Below are 19,491 nucleotides of genomic sequence, written 5' to 3'. Positions count from 1 at the left end.
AAGAAAGCACACTGGTATCAGACCATCATCATCATTGAAAACGGGTGACTATAAGCTTCTTTTCACTTGAATAGCAACATCTATTAGGTATGTCTAGATACAGTGCATTGAGAATTTCCAGTTTAACCTCAGGCCAACACAGGAAGAGTCCAAAGATCTTTGGCCTTCAAGTATTGAGTGTTTTTCTAAGTTGCCATATGCACTAAAGATATCATACTTAAGAATATCAAGCTTGTGTTGCTATGTAATCAAAGATACACATACATTCCAAAGCCACTGAACAGTCTAATTACTGTGCGTTAACCCTGGTAGGCAGAACTACACAGCTGCTCACTCACTCCCCCACAGTGGGATGGGGGAGAAAATCCAAAGGGCAAAAGTGGGAAAACTCATGGGTTGAGATTAAGACAGCTTGATAAGCAAGATGGGGAAAAAACCCACCAAGTAGTGACGCAAGAGCAACCTGTTACCGCCAGCTGACCAGTATCCAGCCAGTCCTCAAGCAATGGCAACCCCTAGAAAAGTCCCCCCTCTGGTTTTATTTCTGGCCACGATATTATATGGTATGAAATATCCCTTTGGTCAATTTAGGTCAGCTGTCCCAACTGCATTCCCTCCCAGCTTCTTGTCCACACTCTGGTGTCATACTTCCTGGTGGGAGGACAGTGAGAAGCAGAAAGTCTTGACAGTGTGTACACACAGTGTTCAGCAATGGCTAAAACGGTGTTAACATTGTTCAGGTCACAAGTACAAGACATACCACCACATGGGCTGCTATGAAGCAAATTAACTCCATTCCAGCCAGACCCAGTACACTAATGGTCTACCATCAGGCTGCAATTAAAATCCGTATCTGGGTCCAATCTAGATTCTGCACTGTACAGAAATCTGAAAACCAGTAAGAATAGCTGCCTTCAGTCATACATATGCCTACATCATGTAATCTGCAATGGCCACATCCAGTCATACCGAAACATATGGCCAGAGGAATATGACAAAGCCTGAATTTTAGGCTAGTCTTCATCTAATCGCATGGATATGGGAATACTCCTCTATCACTTGTTTTGTCATGTTCACCCTCCATCATATCATTAGTACATATTTGGTCACATGATAGGTAGAAGGAACATAAAGAAAAACTAAGATGGCTCAGCAGACAGGTTCACAGAAGAAAGCTGGATGAGGAGTTTTAAATGAGACCAACCCACCTGCAGCTTTGTTATTCTTACATTAAAAGTAGACCAGTTCCGACAAGAAACAGCTTTTCAGATAGCAATCATTGTAATTACAACCAAGATTGATGTGAGCAGCAACAGAAGAGAGGAACAAGTAGTTCAGGCTCAAATAAGCAATGAAACAGCAGCAGCAACAAGCTTAGAAATGGCTAATAGCAGCTTTTTCCCTCTTCTAACTAAGCCCATAGCTAGGGAAAAGACACTAGTTCCTTAATTGACTTAAAGTGTTGATCAGTCATACGATTAAGCACTCCCAAACAGTCTGCTTAGGTACCTTTTACAGGAAGAACAAGCACTAGCAGTAGAAGCACAACTGAAGAACTGGCAAGTGCTGCTGACTAGCATGTACACATCATTCACATACCAGTTTGAACATCTGACTTGGGACATTAAGTCATTATTTTAGACCAATCACTGGAAAAAATGTAAAGCTGTGTTTAGTCTGGCATTAATTAAAACATTTGTGAAATTACTTCCCCAATTCAGGGTATCTTACACCATTCACATAAATTATTCAATACTTTTTGCACAGAACAAAGAAAAGTTAGCCTAATTTTGTGAAGAAAGAGGCTAGCCAGTATACAGTTTGCTCGGAGGCATAGCCATGAGGAAAAGCATTTCACAATTTGGATACCCATGTCTGAGTTTTGCTACCTGAAACCATCTAACCACACCATTCAGAGGCTCTATTTAAATACTACAGTGTAAGCACAATTCCACCTCAAAATATCCAGCTCACCTGAACACATTACTGTGCTTCAGGAAGTGTTTTCTAAACACAGGCCATATTCTTCCATTGCATGACTTTTGTTCACTTCAGAGCCATAAGTTCAACTGTCTTTACTTGTATTCTGTAACTCGGTTACTGGTCCCTTTTACATAGTCCTGAATTAATCCCAGGACAAAGCTCTCCATTGAAGGAGGTGCAAAACCAAACTTTGTGCTGTGATATACAAATAATTCCCACTGAAAAAATCCATCAGAAGGCACATCCATAATTTGGCTCAGAACATTGAGCAAATTCAGACCATGTTCAATCCTCACTTTTGGAATCACTGCCAAAAGCTTTATGGACCATATACACTTAGAGGTTCATATTATCTCAGATCTTTGATTATTAATTGCCAGAAATACTAGAGCATCAGCACATCCATAGTGCTAGAATCTGTTCTTGAGTGAAGTCAACATGCAGCTTTTCTTTACCTGCTTTGCCACTTCCCTTAAGCAGGCCACCCCTCGTTCAAAGTTGGGGAAGACTACAGAGCCATACTTCTGGTATTCAGGGACTGGGCGAATCTTTATCGTAACTTCAGTAACGACTCCAAGAGTTCCTTCAGGAAGAAAGAAAAACTGAGTAAAGCATTGCAAGATGTACTCCTTGCAAGTTACTCCCACCTTAACCACTGTGTACCAGGATGCTGTAAGTTAACACAAATCAGAAATCCCAAAAAATCATATTGCAATAGTAGGCAATTTATTCCTGACTATTTACATGGCGAATTCTTACAAGATACCCTCTAAATCATTACATTTGTTACTAGACTTGTAGACTAACTCCACAGACCTGTTTTAAGCACTGTTCAGAGTTGCTTAAAAACTTCAGCCCTAATTAAGGTCTCACTGTATTATCCTAACACAAGAAATTCATGCAGGCATAATGCTACCCATAGAGACACTGGAAGCCACAGTATTAAAGATGCTCAAATCATCAAGCCATTACAGAAGCTGAATTAAGATGCAATTATGTGAAACTACTGTGTTTATACCTTCAGATCCCATAATGAAGTGATGGATATCAGGTCCCGTTGACATGCGAGGTACTTGACAGTTTTTTTCTACTATTCCTCTAGGAGTTACCATTTTTATATGAATCACCTGTTTAAATGAGATGCAATGACTATAAATACTAGCATTAAGCACAGATCTTTATATGATATTTATTTTCTACAAAATATATATTAAGCTTGATAAAGTTCAGCTTTGTAAACTTTTGACATACTGTAGGCAGGCCCAAGAACTTTTGGGATAACCTGAGGACTGTTCCCACAATTATTTCTAACACAGCATGGTTTGCCCACACATTTTTTTCCATTTCTATGCCAAACCAAATCAGCTGTTGGCTACAAGTAGACAGTACCAGTTACAACTGTTTTGTTTCTCAGTGTAAACAGTACTTTGAGTACTAGGGTTTTAATCCAGAATATATACAGTATACACAGAACTTCAGATAAAAAAGTGAGGGTTTACATCTTGCTTAAGTTTTTGCTTTAAAACTGCTGCTTGATAAAGCTAATACAATTCAGTCATCAGTTGCTACAGAAATATTTATATTAGGAAGAAAGACAGAAGTAAGCTTTGAAACAGATTATCAATATTAAGTCTGCCATAAGACTGATACATATGTAAGGCTAGAATGTTGGGTTTTTCTAAATATTTTTCAGCATTGTTTCCAACTTTATTAATACACCTGCAATACAGAACACAGATTTCTTTTTTTATTCCTTTATTCAATTATTTTATACCAAGGAGGTGTGGGGTTTGGGTTTTTTTAGTGAAGCCTCTAAATGAAGCAAATTCAGAACTAATGACTTTAAAACTTTCAAGAACAGGTAGCTAGGTAATTTTCATCCTTCTGAGTTTTTCAAGAATTTCATTATATGCATTTTATGAACTGTTGATTCTGTAATAAGTTAGTTTTAGGCAGTTTGTATAACACAACTTTTCTAGGTATAAAGTTTCCTCAGAAGGTAAACACTTCCCTGAAACTTTCTCACTGTGGCTTTTTGAAACTCATTAACTGTTCTGAATCAATTTTCAGTCCTATCTTCTCCTAATGAAAATTTCAGAAGCTGTTTTAGCCTGAAGTTATGCTTCCATGGTAGAAAAGCCTTCTGCTTTACATCTCCCAGTACAAGCAAAACTATACCATTCAGTAACACTTCAGGCAGCAGGGGACAGACAACACTTTGTATGTGCTAGTAGTTTTAGTTCAGATAGACTTACTGAATAAAAACTGTGTGTAGTTCCTGCCAAGCTCAGACACTGATAGTAAAGTGTCACATCTGTGCGCAGGACAAACATGTCTGAACTATGAGCTAATGAAAAAGCCTGAGGTGACAGGGATACATTACCTAGAGTGTGCTACCGGAAAGAAGGAAAAACCCACATGCATGGAAGAACTAGTGTACAAACTACAAAAAGGCGGAAGCTTGAAGCAAAAAGGCAGGCAAAGTCTGAACAGTGATGATTTAACTTCAATATATTCAATATATTTGTTACAACAGAAACAGTAGATTTTTAAATCAAGAATTACGCTTTAAAAACAGTTACCTGGGCTAATATAAAGATGAATCATTTTAATGCTTAAAAAACAGATTCAAGAGTATTCTACTGCCATTCCCAGTCCATTGCTTTCTTCCTCAGGGTTCCTACAGCTCATATGGTGGCATTAGACTTCACCATTGTGCATTCACGTGGTCAATTAGATCTGCCCACTGTTTTGAAAAAACTACTAGAGGGAGGTAGGAACGTGGAAAGACCTAGCTTACTATCAGATTTAGATTACCCAACTAGACAACTTCAGGAATGCACAACCGAGAGGCAGAACATGGGCCTCTTGGAATCACCCTGAAAGTTTCACAGGATTACATTAGATTAATAGCACAAAACAGTGAAAGAAGGCAGAGTCAGGACATGGTAACAATTGCTTAAGCTAGCCAGTGAGTACCAAAATGAAACTGACTTTTAGATCAGTGATAAGGATGATTAGTACCAATACCAAAAGCAAACAAGCACTTCAGTCAAGATTTCATGCCAAAACTGTATCACTTATGAGAACCATAATTTACAATCCCTTTTCCCTCTCACTGTGAGTCATAAGAGTCAAACCTCTAAACAGAATAATTGGAAAAAGCATTAGAACTATTTACCAGATCTTCAATGTTTCCATAGATGTTTTTTTTCATGCCTGATGCTCGTGTTGCTACCCATCCTCCTAGTGAACTGAACTCCATGGAATCTGGTTCATGGCCTGTACAGAAGCCGCTTTCAGCAAGCTAAAGAAAGGAAAAAGCACATTCTAGAGCCTACATTTCCTTAGTACTCCAAATCTCAGTATTCTAGGTTTCTCTTTTTCAAAAGTAGTATCCTGACCACATATCTATTTATTCAGGCACAAGTTGTCTTTGACATGTAAATGAAATACAAATTGATTCTACTTTTACTCTGCAGATGCTGTGCTACATATCAACCTGTAATAATCCTCCGCCATATTTTAGAACTAAGACTTCTATTGTTTGTAAGAAGGTACAAATTCAAATACATATGGAAAAAAATTATAACTAAGTAACTGCCAACTTTGCACAAATGCTGCCAATAAAGCACTTAATCTCTTGTTCTTTCCATCCTAATGTGATATACAGCAGGTCTGCAGAAAATGTGAGCAAATTGCCTGTACTTAATTCTCTCAAGGAGTGATGTGTTTTAATATACAGCCATCTGGTTAGGCTTCCTGTATGCAACCCTGTCAACTATTTGTTATGCAGATCACGCATTCCTGTACATTAAGTAGTCACTTGTTTCTCATTTTTCTGTATTAGCTTGGCTTTGCCATCTGCACAGCACCTGAGGTTGATTGGATGCCCTCAGAATCGCAACACCAAAGCTGTCAGACAGGAAGAATTAAAGACCCAACAGTCTCACATTAAGTGATAACTGTGTTAGTGCATATGAGATGATCAATTTGCACTGACCAACTGATAACAATCCAGTTGGACATAGGTATTTAAGTATACCACATGATGTGGATTATTAACTATGTTGTACAAAGTAGTACTAACTTAAATGATTGAAAGACACTTCTATGTAATGCCTATGGTGATTCATCTAGCTCATGGTCATCTCATGCCAGAGGAGCTTGTGGCTTTATATGCTTACTTCTCATATTAATGAAGGGTTGGAGCCTGCACCCTCCTCGTTCCCCAAGATGACAAAAAATTTGCTTCAGTCACAACTTAACAATTTCTACAAGTTGTATAAGCACAAGCACAGCAGAAAACCATGCTTTTGAGAACTTGTAACTGACTGTACATGTGCAGAGCACTTCATCTGTACTCCTTGAATCCTGTTGTATGAACAGTATATGTACCAAGAGCCCTTATGGGAGAGGAGAGGGATTATGCTATGTACTTTGCAGATGCAACAGACAACCTCATCCAGAAAACACGAGCATGTACTAGCTTCTCCTATAGAATCACTATCTGATAATGCTTATTACAAAAAAGAATATCAAATATTGTTCTATCTTCAATATCTTTGTTACCTTTAGTCCTCATCTAACAACTATTATTCCATAGTCTGTTCTGACAAAAAAAGTAACTTGACATTTCTCTATAGAGCCCACTAATATCTGAGTTCTCATCCCACAAAAGCGTCTTAATCGCACTAGAGTCACTAAGACACACAAATGTGTGAAGTTTACATTGATTTTGAATGCCCCACATACAGCCTCCACATATTTATAAAGTGCATTTAGGCACCAAGAGAAGTTCAGACAATGTTTAGCTATCAAACAAGTCCTAGAATATTTTTTTTAAATAAACAGAACTGCAGAGCCTGAAGAATAGTAACACACATCCACAACTTGATTATAGAGGAGAAAGACCCTAGGAAGGGTGCTGTGGCTCATCTAATAAACTGCAATTAAAAGCACTAGAGGTCACTTAGAAATGAAGGTGATCTAGTCTTCCACTTGCCTCTTGTTTTGGGCAACCCTCCATCCTTTCTGCTACTCCTCTGTAGCTGGCCTTAAGCAACAGGAACAACAACAAATCTGTTATATGCTTTGACCTTTTTGAGGAAACTACCTCTGGCCAAAATGGCTAAAACACGCATCACAACACAATTTGAACTCTTCCTGGTAACTGGTACCAAGCCATCATGCCTTGCAACCACAAGGGTTTATCTAAGGTCTGAAACAAAGTATAGCATTACATCCTATGAATTGTCAACTTCTTACTGTAACTGCATTTTGTGGCTAGAGATAAAAAGACAACAATTTAAGATGTTCAACAAATAGTTTTTAATGTGATATGGTTCATAGCCATGCATATAATGCTTATGACAGTGTGCATGAAAACACACAAGAATTGAGCTAGAATTCAATGATTTAGACAAGATATGAGGATCAGCTAAGAATATGGACAAATACTAGATGCTTGACAAGTTAAAAATACCTGTTTTTCCAGATCTTGCCCAACAATGCCGGCTTCCACACATGCTGTTAAGTTGTTCTCATCTATCCAGAGAATCCGATTCTGTTGAAAAGCCAGTCAGAACAGTCAGAACTAAGTATCACTGTTTAAGATTTTTTCTTTCCATCTCTAATGCTATAGGATCAACATGCTTGGTCATACGGTTTACTGTTAATACAACTCCAGTTATTACAGCAGTGGAAGCTGAGACCCCACACTCTGACAGCTACAAAACAGGTTACAATTTATGAAGTCGCCACTATAAGAATAACATACTTACTAGTCAATTTATACTAGGAATGTTTACACGAACGAGGCAGGAAAGCCAGAAAGAATTATGTCAAAACTCTTACAGAAGTTAAAGAATACAGTGATATTCCTGAATCTATGTGGACATTAAGTATACTCCAAGAAAAGTATTCTTAAACATACTCCATGGGTTAAATAGACTTCAGTTATTTCAGTTCAGCTCCTGGATTTTGACACAGGCTAGAAGCAAGATGTAGTACAGGATGTCAGAGTATGTATGTACTTCAGAAATTTAAGATACTTGGAAGGATTTTGGTTGGTGAGACACTCCCTGTCCCATCAGTATATTCCACTAAACAGGAAAAAGTAGTAAACACTGCAAGCCACATGGTGCACTAAGCATTATTGTCAATGACGACAATCCACGTGAAAGAAATTTAAATATGGTTTTAGCATTGTTTATAGTAAGTACACCACAGAAGCTTCAGCTTCCACTCTTCATTCTTACATACACTTCTGGTGTACTTCTATAATTGGGTATTAATATTATATAGAAGAACAGCTCTGACTCCCCTTTGCCTTGATTTTTCAGGTGACAGAAATGTAGACAACTTGTAGTCCAATAAACTATGCTTTAAAGCGGTTGTCTCCCCTCAACATCTGGGCTAACTAATCATTCAAAGCCAGCTATTTCAGCTCCTTTGAGACAGCTTAAGTTTCAACACGAATTGCTTAACTAATCTAAGGTGCTTACGTAAATCAGTTTTTATGTAATATAGACCCTATATATAAGATGAAGATAACCATTAAGTGTCTATTAAAATAGTAAAGCTTAGCCAATCATCTTAACTGCTCTGAGACATCCAGGCTTCAACTCTAACTATGTTTCTTTGCACCTTAATTTCTTTATTTTCCCTCCTCATTAATGATTACAAGAATTGGCTGGCTGACCACTTTCATGTGTCTTCAATGACTGTTTTCTGACTTGGTGTACACTTACATACCTAGCTGACACAAAAGCATGATGATGAGTTAACTACATTGCTTTCCTACACCCAAACCAGAAAGAAGTCAAAGCTGTGGGCTATGAAATGAGCTCAGATGAAGGCCTGAGTCAGTATCGTACTCTTTGGGTTTCACTCTGTATAAAGACACGAAGAGCTTCCTTCAATATGCAGCTACCACCTTTGCAGAAAGGAGCACTTTGTAGCCAGACTTCACAGAACTTAACTTCTAGACTGCCATAAAGCTATGAACTTCACATTCTCAAGATGCTATCTACACAAAAATCTAGGTTGTTTTCTTTCAAGTTGATCCTTCAAGTTGATTTATAGATATTAGGTCACCTTACCAACCTTTGCTTTAAGTATTTTTAAGTCTACAAAAGCTAGTGAAATCTGCAATAACTTCTTCCTAGCATTTCATTTAACCTCAGATACAAGTTTCAATATAGAATAGTAGCTTCCTCCGATTTTCCCTTAAAGCTGCTATAAGAAAAAATCACTGTTCTTATTAAATACATACAGGTCATATCAAGTAGTACAGGGCTAATGTCAGCAAAATATCACTTGTGCTGAAGGAGTACCATTTTAACCATGCATGGTACAGATTGATACTTCCATCCCTACTTTATTCTTGCAAAGAAAGGAGGATCATTCTAGTGATCACCAGTCAAAGTAACCATAGATTAATAATAGAAAAAATTGAGAGACACATACCATTTGTGATGTATCCAGTGATACAATTGTTCTTTTTTCTTCTTCAGGACATTCAAGGGCACTAGACACACTCGTCCCTCCTGCAAATATGGGAGTGACATTGTGACCATAACATTCTCAGGTAGTTTTACTTCACATACCATCCCTCCCTTCCTCCTTTCTAAAAGTCAACTTAAAGATCACTGAAGTGATTAGCCTTTTAAGGCTGTGTCTTCTCCCAAACAGGGTTTCACAAAAATCATGCCAGCGTTGGAGCTGGCAATGCTGTAACAGCACATGGTAACAAACCATGAAGTTCTGTGGCCATCTCAGCTGCTTCTGTTAAGTCCAGAATAGTGTTTTAAAACAAAGGATAAGAAATAAGAATGCCATCCAAGAAAGACAGCTGTGGTTTCTATGTATTCTTTTGAGATCACTATGGAAGCCACTACGCTTAGAAAGCTGGCTTAAGATGTTGACTTAATACAGGAATGCAATACTTACCTGAAAGCAAGAAAGGAACTGAAAGGGTATAAATATAAAATGGGCAAAACCAATTGTCAGATTTCTCTGGAGGTTTCTAATATATCTTTATAGGATGTCACAGAACAGTCTCCAAGAAGCCTTTGGCTTCTCAAAGACTACAAAAGCCACAGGAAAAGAGAGACTAGGATGCTAGAGAGATCCGCAGCAAACTACCAGAAGAACAATCAATGGCAAGTACAAAGGCAGTGCCAACTAATAAAACACTTCAAGAGCAGTAAAGCCCATCACCTTTGTTTCCGATGATAGGAAAGGTGGCACTTTCCTTTAATACCCTATAGTAATAACTCCAGAAGTTGACCACAGTTCAGTATAAACAGACTTGGAAAACAATCTGAAGATCTTTCTGTATCCTGGTCAACGAACAAGAGAGAGTCAATATTGCTGTTTTCAGCTGTACCAATTTACTAGTACCAAAGTTGACTTGTAGCAGTCTTACAGCTCTCCACATGTATCTGGCAAGGGTGAGAGCATTTCAGGGAGAAAACAGCTCCATTATTTTGGTATTACCTTCAAGGGACATACTCATCTTCTCAAATAGTAAATGTCCTTCCTACAGGGGCTATACTCCTATAGCATAAGCAAGTACCAAATAAAACACATTTATCCCGCAGAATTAAGATTTCTTGACAAAAAGCTTCCCACAGAATGAGCTAATGAAAGCCAATATCCCATGTTTTCTGAGTTTTAAGTCAAACAAGGTAGCTCACCACTTTACTTCAGCAGGCTTAGAGGTGAAAGCATCCACAAATAAAAACTTGAAGTCCTTCAGAAATTCTTTAGGCTGAGAATGACCCAGGATATAGGCCTTTATCTGTACTCTGTACCTAGAACATCTCCTGAAAAACCCTTGCCAGAGTCTCTACTATAACTTTCAAACTGAACAATGTCTAAAAGGAAATTAGAATTGTGGTTAATGATTTTGCAGTACAGTGTCTGACCACAATCCTCCCTGGAACTATGAGCTTCAACAGTACAAGAAACCCTAATTCATACATGTTTGTGGGAACAGAGCACAAGTAACACATCCAAAACCATGATACCTCTAATGCAGATATTTCAATCTCTTGACTTATTTCCTCAAAGACTTCCAAAGCACAGAGATAGATTTCAGCTTCATATGATTACCCTTCTTGCACATTCAATTTTCAAGGTGTTAACATACTTTTAATGACTTCCACTAAATGGAATATAGCAGCTTTTAATACTTCAAAATCACAAAAAATTAAGGCTGCACTTAAAATCTAACAATTCAATCATTGCTACAACATATTATTAAGATCACGTATTTAAGTTGAAGTAGAATACATTTTCGCTAGTGATGGTACAGATTTGAGATTTTGTAACACTTACCACCAAATGGTATTATGCAGAGGTTGTGTTTGCAGGCTAATTCCACAATCTTAACTACGTCATCATGGCAAACTAAAAAAATCCAAACAGTTAAAAAAGAGGATTTGTGCTTAGTACTGTTATTACAGTCTGAATAAGCAGCAGTCCTTTTCTGACACCAGCAAGGAAGTAATTTCAAAGAGTCACACTCTAAATAAGAGTTGGGCTCACAAGTGTCAGAGTTCCAAAGTGAAGTTCAGACCTGAAACAATTCTACATCTGGAGAACTAACTACAGCCTTAGTCTCCTGCTCTACTCATAGATTGAGACCTCCTGAAAATTCTCAGGGCAAGATGAACTACCAAATCATTAACAATTAATCTAGGTATCTTGGAGAACAGATAAAGTTTAAAGCTTTTATTGAAAATAGGCTGTCCAATTTAAGTGAGAAGTAAGTCTTCTGAGAGCTGAACAGCGTATCTTTTTCCTTCTGGCTGACATTCAGTTTCAAAAGTAGAGTTGCTGGTGAAATTTACTTTTTCAGAATACATTCTGTATCTCAAAGAGGGAAGCAGAAATGCTTATCCACAGGCAAGGAAAAGGATCAAAAAAAAGATCAAATACAGTGCATACATGAGTAAAGAAAAGAGTGGGACTGAATAGATAGGCTTATTAACTCTAGCTACTTTGCTCTTGCCACACAGAGCAGCTTCAAACAAAGGTAGTCAATCATTTTATTTCAGTTGCTTTTGGAGCTGCACAAAACGAAGCTGTGGCAAGTGCTGTTCATAGTCACCAGTGCTGTCATGTCAGTATCTCTCCTCAAATCATGAGATGCATCCTACAGTGCCTCTTTTTATGCTTCCCATCTGTGATTTTTTTACACCAAATAAAGGAAGCAGAACTGAGCCAAGGCTAAGTTCCTATCAGCAAGTTTTGGGGTTTCTAATGCAGTGCAGCTACCGAAGTATCAGAAAGAGTTACAAAAGGTAAGAGAAGAGTTGGATTCATACAGCTGAACAGAAATTGACAGGTACTTAGATCAAATCACTTTTTTGTTCACTACTGAAGAATGGTCCATGGAAAGCAGTTCCCAGAGACCAGAGAAACATGACTCAAGTAGAAAGTTCAACACAAGTGTGCAAATAAAGTCTATCAGTTTAAGTATTTGTATCCTACTAGACAGAAGCAAGCATATTTTCTACTATGTATCATCTACAACAGCATTAGCTATTGCTTCATTTAAAGTGGGCCTAGCCTGTACTCGGATTGCACTGCTCTTTAAGTCAGTGATCCTTTGTAAAGTGTTCTGATAGGAGTTATAGGTGTTATACATTTTTTATTAAAGTATAGCATGTCATAAGACAAAGTTCTTTAATACAAACATTTCACTACCCTTCTGCCATCGTATACTCCTTTAGAAAAAGATTTAGACTGCCATTTAGACAGCTATTCTTGGTGAACATACAAGTTCAAATCACACTGTTACTTAAGTCATTAATTCAGCTGTCAATAGAAACTTCAGCTATATTTAACAATAAATTTAACTTCCCCATGAAGTGATGGGATTTCACAGGCACAACCTGCAATCCAGATGTAGTACATGATTACCATTCATGAGAAAATTCCTTCAGTTTCTGTAAAGACAAGTGAAGTCAGTGAACCAAGAGACAGCTTCCCCATGACAAGAAAGCACAGGAGTTTAGTAAACAATGGCCTCCCAGATCAGAAGGGAGAATAAGACAATTAAAGCTTACCAGGCCATACAACTATATCAGGAACTCGCTTAAACATTCCTTCCCTGAGTACAAATATCTCATGTAGGCAGTGACCTAAAACACAAAAAATAAGTTCAAACAAGGAAGCATCAAAACCAGCAGTTACATAAATGAAGTTCTCTTACCATGAGCTCTGAATACCCTATCTTCTGCATCCTGCGAATATGCGATTTTAGTGGCTCTAAGATCCTGAAGAAATTCTTCATTTACAATGGATGGAGGTACATCATTGACATTTAAGGATGCCTACAGTACATGAAAATAAGTTTATTAAAGGTAGGTTCACTCTTACAGCATTTCCGTACAACAGAAAGAAACACAGGTTAACACTAACTGATAACCTCTGTATTTCTATCTTAAATAGTGGTATTTGGGTCTCTTCCTCATCTTCATTCACTGATCCCACTTGTCCTACCTGGTACTCAGCTGAGTCATGCACACAGGAGATTTTATTTAAGTAGTACAATCTTGCCCTTTTCCCTCCTGAGAAATTTGAAGAAATGTACTAGCTTATGAGTGCATACGGAACAAAATACCTTTATAAAGGCTTCAAGATCCAAGAAAAACAGCTGCCTGAACAGAACTAGAGACTCTCCTGTTGATAAAGGGGTAAAGACTGAAGGTCAAAATTCCTTTCTGAATATAAATTCCTCCTCCAATACAGAGAAATACATACTAAAGCAACTACCCACTCCACAAATTCTTCTATATACAGCTCTGTTTCCACCAACCCAATTCTCCTCCTCCTGTCATATACTAGAAATTAAATCCATCTCAGACCAAAGCCTAATCAGAAGTCCAAAGCAAGGCAAAACTAAGTTTGGCTGATTTAACATAACCAGCATACTTTAAGTTGATGTCACACATCAGAAAGGCTTTATAAAATCCATGTTCAGTCACTAACATGCTGGTGTATCCAGAAAGCCTCTAGCTACAGGTCCTGAGTAACACCTTGGAAAAAAGTTTCTTTCAAAAGTTACACTAGACATTTTGGCTTATCAACAGGCCTTAAAACAAGGTTCTGTAAGTCCAGATGGAAAACCCCCACTTAAGTTTTTCTAGCAGCCCATTCATCCAGGTCTTTAGGACAGGCATCTTATATAGTATTCTTATGGCTTCTCAAAGTGCAGACCTAGCCATTTAATTCTCTTCTCTAATGTCCGCTTCAGATATTAAGCACATAACATAGTTCATGTGTTGACTTTTTAAAGCCACTTAAAGAATGAGGATTCTTTACAGGACCCAGTTCCAAAAAACGGTAATCTTCGTAGACATTAAATGTAATGCTTTTAAGGGCTTTAAGGTTAAAAAAAACCAACAGGCTTTTTTCCCCTGATTAAAAAAGGGGCCAGTAAATTCATTTATACTTTTCTATGGGTAACCTCTTCAAAGGAATATATTTTCTATCACTAATGGCCTCTAATAAAGGTGTTAATAAGATATAAAGCTTGTCTTAAAACTAAAAACGAACTTCTGGACTTCAATTTCTACTTTGAATGAAAATGTTGGTCAAGAATAATTTCTAGTTATTGAAGTCCCTCAAGTTTAAGAACAGAAGTGAAAATTTTTCACTGCTCCATATTAAATATACTTAAAAATCAGGAGCTGCACAAAAATCAGTTAAAACATAGTGCAGTGCTTTCAAACTTCTGTCATGAAAACCTTACTGGCAAATTAACCGACATCACCTTCAACTCAAATAGAACAACTCTTGCAATTTTGTTATCAAGCCATCAGAAAAAGACTATGGGCTGCCTAATGATGCCATAAAGAGCTTGCTTACAGCCCTACCACAATCTTGTATTTTGTGCAAGATATTCCACACAGTCAAAGAAACTTAAACATTTCTTTGAGGAGCCTAGCCTATGCTTCTTGACAAGTACGCAGAGAAAACAGCAAAACTGAACTTGCTTTTTTTCACCTTCTGAAGTTTGTCTTCTACAAAAAAGCAAACCCACCCATCCAAGTTTTTTTTCCTGGAATGGACTTTTCAGAATCACAGATTGGTAGGGGTTGGAAGGGACCTCTAGAGATGATCTTGTCCAACCTCCCTGCTTGAGCAGGCACACCTAGAACAGTGGGCACAGGACCACATCCAGGCTGGTTCTGGATGTCTCCAGGGAAGGAGACTCCACAACCTCCCATGGCAGCCTGTTCCACTGCTCTGTCACCCTCACAGGAAAGAAGTTTTTCCTCATGTTTAGGTGCAACTTTCCGTATTCCAGCTTGTGCCCATTGCCCCTTGGCCTGTCATTGAAAGGAGTCCAGTCCCATCCTCTTGACAGCTGTCCTTCAGATATTTATAAATATTGATGAGATCCCCCCCTCAGTCTTCTCTTCTCCAGGCTGAAGAAATCCAGGTCTCAGCCTTTCCTCATAAGGGAGATGCTCCAGTCCTCTGATCATCTTGGTAGCTCTCCGCTGGACTTGCTCAGGTAGTTCCCTGTCCTTCTTAAACTAGGGGGCCCAAAACTGGACACAGTACTCCAAATGGAGTCTCACTAGGGCAGAGCAGAGGGGGAGGATAACATCTCGGTCTGGCCACAATCCTTTTTATGCAGCCCAGGATACTGTTGGTCTTAGCCATAAGGGCACATTGCTGGTTCATGGTCAACTTGCTGTCCAGCAGCAGTCCCAGGTCCTTAACAGAGCCGCTTTCCAGCGGGTCAACCACTAACTTGTGCTGGTGCATGGGGTTGTTCCTCCCCAGATACAGGACCTTGCACTTGCTCTTGTTGAATTTCATCAGGTTCCTCTCAGCCCAGCTCTCCAGCCTGTCTAGGTCTCTCTGGATGGCAGCACAGCCTTCTGGTATATCAGCCACTCCTCCCAGCTTGGTATCATCAGCAAACTTGCTGAGGTTACACCCTATCCCATCATCCAGGTCATTGATGAATATGTTGAACAGGACTGGAGCCAACACAGACCCCTGGGGAATACCACTGGTGACAGGCCTCCATCTAGACTCTGCTCTGTTGACCACGACCCTCTGAGTTCTGTTGTAGAGCCAGTTCTCTGTCCACTCACCCAACGCACATTTCCGTAGCTTGCTTATGACAATATTATGGGAGACTCAAATGCCTTACTGTAGTCAAGATAGACAACATCCACTGCTCTCCCTTTGGCAACCCAGCCATCACAGAAGGCTATCAGGTCGGTCAAGCATGAGCTTTCCCTTGGTGAACCCACGTTGACTATTTCTGATAACCTTCTTGTCCCCTACATGCCTGGAGATGACCTCCAGGATGAACTGCTCCATCACCTCTCCAGGGACAGAAGTGAGGCTGACTGGCCTATAGCTCCCTAGTTTTGCCTATCTTTGCTCTACGCAACCTCCAGAACAGCTGATAGCTTTTAACTTAAGACATGTGTTGACAAAAAGTTAGTGGATAGCACCAGTTACTAAGCTAACAAGGAAAACCGATTAATAGTCTCCCATCTACCACCACAGCAGCAGTCTATTCTGAATAGGTTGAGTCTCAAAGTAGGGAAAGCTGAAGAAGGGAAACTTTAACCTTCAATAGGAAGGTTCTCAAGTAGTTAAAAGATCCAATGGAACTTGCTTCCAGTGCCCACCCTACAAGAAACTATGTAAGGTTATGTAGCAATTAAGAGTACTTACAGGGATAATTCAGAAAGCAATATCTGCATGACATGTTCTGAATGAGGTTCAAACGGATAGCCAAGTGTTTGGTTTAGAGTTTTCATATGGGACAAGTGACCTACTGAAAGAATAGTTTTAACAATTATTTGACTTTTGGAAGATTATATATGCTGTTCTGACTTGCTTTAAACATATTATACTTCTTGAAATAAGGTGTCAGACATCTGAGAAAAATGCTTTTCCCTCCAACATATTCACTTTGTCACCTACAAACTCAGAAGTTGAGATTAAGTGTTGCTTAGGCAAGAGGTGCACTGCTACCAAGATGATGTTTTTAGGGGGCAGTCACAATAGGCACAAGTAGGTACCAAAAAAAATCTTTAAAACCAATTTTAAAAAAAATCCCTGCTAGCTGTGCTTACATGTTAAACTCCGGTTTCTTCATGGATTTCCATAGACAGAACTACTTCTTATCATTTCAAGTTGAACACCAGCTGCTTTAAGATCTTTGCTCTCCATAAGAGGAGCACAAACCACTTAAAACAATTCATTGCAGATGGTTTTAAGTGTCTTGACTTTTCTCTTCCACAAATATTTTAATCCTTTAGTTTTCATCTTCAAGATTGAAGAGTTACTCGTTCCTATACATCTTACACACAATGCCAAACAAAAATATACCTTTATTTATTCTTATGGGACTGAAATATTTTAAGATTCATGCACTGAAAGGCGAGACAGGAAGCCTATGTGAACTAGGTCTAAACTGCTGTCTGTGGTAAGTCCAGCCTGAAAAAGGAAAAAACATCATCAGGCCTTAAGCATCACAGAAGCCAGTACATTCACTGTTCATTATAACAGACAAAAATTGCATGCAACATGGAACCCTCCAGTCTTATAGGCTAGAGGCAGGAAAAGATTGGAAGACAAATGGACCAAGAAGTTCCTCTTCTACTGCTGTTCCTATACTTGAGTTTGTTCATGCTCTCATTATAGTAGAAGGTGAAAAACCAATATAGCATGACAACCTGAAATATAAACTAGGAACTATGAGAGAGACATGAAAATGGGGGACCTGCAGTAGTACTCGAGAATAGCTATGAGAAGTCCAGATACATCCTGGAGACTCCAGAGTCCTATTCTGTGTCAAGGTAGTCAGCCTGTTTCATACTGCAACAAGAACATCAGAACCAGAGGTGCACAACATAACACAAAAGCATTTGATATTGCTGGCAGACATCCTGAAGAGCTGTTTCACAAGATGTGCTGTGGAACCAAGATACTATTCAAGAAGCTGCCCTTGTCCAACTACTTCATTCTCCATTTCCTCTACATGTAGAAAGACAACATCTCTCAGGACCTCTGGTCACAGCAAATTAAAGCAGCTGTCAGTTAAGACCAGTCCTGGTCAAGAAAAATATATCAAGATGAACTTTTTCAAAATATATTGGCAGATAGAGATCCAGCAAGTCATAGAAGATGAAATAAATGTCTTTAACAGAAGACTGAAGAAATGTTCAAGTTTTCAGGTTCAAAGATTACCTACTTCACAGAAAATGCAATCTTGAACTCACTCAAGAAATGGGTAAACTCTGCTTAAGCAGCTCTCTAGTCAGGAACCTGCAGCCTCAAAGGAATTCTTAGAAGAGAGTCAGGTCTCCTGACTGATGTGAGTTACTCTTCTTGAAAGCAAAATACAGACACTTCACAAAACCCAGAACATTCCGAATGTGTTGTTTATCTGAAAACATTCAGTGCAATCTTGAGTATTCTGGTAGCTACTTTTCAGCACCCATCATGTAAAAAAATTACTGTCAAATAAGGACTTGGATATCATTAAATACAATGAAAACACAGCACCATAACTTCACTGTATCTTCTGTCCTTGTTATCTTGAACAACATTGAAGTTGCGTAACGAATTCCCTCTACACTAACAGTTTCTACAATCTTGAAAAGCAACCTACAAACAAGGGCAGAAAACCCTCCCTGTGTTGGATACTTTCATTCCAGTAAACGTACTGCCAGTTAACCTGGAACCACAAGTCATGCTAAGTCACTGAACATTTCATGTAGAACACTCAAAAACTGAGGTATTAACACACTATATTTAAATCATGTGCAAGATTATCTTCAGGACAACAGATAAATCATCTCTAACACTGCGGTCTTGATTATCACCAAGGCTAATGTTCAAAGGAACTGGTTCAGCTATTTACTTACTCTAGAGGTAGTTTTGTGCTCCAGACTTGCTCCAAAGGTTTTTTCTATCCATTCCTTAAAAGTTGGTAATACCATACCACCTAATCTGTACCTGAAAAGTCAATATTACATAGGGTCATTTTAAATTAAAAGACTGTAGGTCAGATACTTCTTTCAATTCTATGTATGCACAGAGAATTAAGTTTTAAATCAAATTCTTTACTTACAAGCCTGCAAAGCTTCTGCACATTTCCTTGTATTTAACTGTTCTGTACTTCACACAGTCAAATCAATTGTCAACATCTTAGGTATTATTTTCTTGCGTGATCTTTGGGAATTGTGGCATTAGGCTTTTCAGATATCCCAACCCCCATCTTTACTTTTAAGGTCTCTCCCTTTCAGTAGTGCAGAAAGCAGTGTCACAGTTTGCACACCAGTTACAGGTAGAGGCCATGCACGTATGGACACACCGCAATGTAAACAGCGGTCTCAGACACACAAAGCCAGCTCAGTATATCTTACACATTTTGAAAAACAGTGTTAAAGATTCTCCTCTCTTCAGAATCCATCAAGCAATGTGAATTTATTTCTACTGCAAAGTCTT

At 38.6% G+C, this 19,491-nt stretch overlaps 1 protein-coding gene across 1 annotated transcript in view; it reads right to left on the bottom strand.

The window, feature by feature from the left end:
* The window catches only part of AGPS (alkylglycerone phosphate synthase), a 60,759-nt gene that overhangs the window by 24,828 nt on the left and 16,440 nt on the right, over positions 1-19,491 (bottom strand). Inside the window, exons 3-11 of the mRNA XM_064451700.1 lie at positions 18,909-18,999; positions 13,211-13,331; positions 13,065-13,139; positions 11,329-11,400; positions 9,454-9,533; positions 7,469-7,549; positions 5,165-5,290; positions 3,002-3,110; positions 2,439-2,566 (exon numbers count right to left, since the gene is read on the bottom strand). Of these exons, the coding sequence (XP_064307770.1) occupies positions 2,439-2,566; positions 3,002-3,110; positions 5,165-5,290; positions 7,469-7,549; positions 9,454-9,533; positions 11,329-11,400; positions 13,065-13,139; positions 13,211-13,331; positions 18,909-18,999 (883 nt within the window). The remainder of the gene's footprint in view (positions 1-2,438; positions 2,567-3,001; positions 3,111-5,164; positions 5,291-7,468; positions 7,550-9,453; positions 9,534-11,328; positions 11,401-13,064; positions 13,140-13,210; positions 13,332-18,908; positions 19,000-19,491) is intronic.

The sequence above is a fragment of the Phalacrocorax carbo genome, chromosome 5 (genome assembly GCF_963921805.1).
Source record: "Phalacrocorax carbo chromosome 5, bPhaCar2.1, whole genome shotgun sequence".
Taxonomy (NCBI): domain Eukaryota; kingdom Metazoa; phylum Chordata; class Aves; order Suliformes; family Phalacrocoracidae; genus Phalacrocorax; species Phalacrocorax carbo.
The sequence above is the reverse complement of the archived record's forward strand: the minus strand, read 5'-3'. Positions and strand labels throughout refer to the sequence as shown.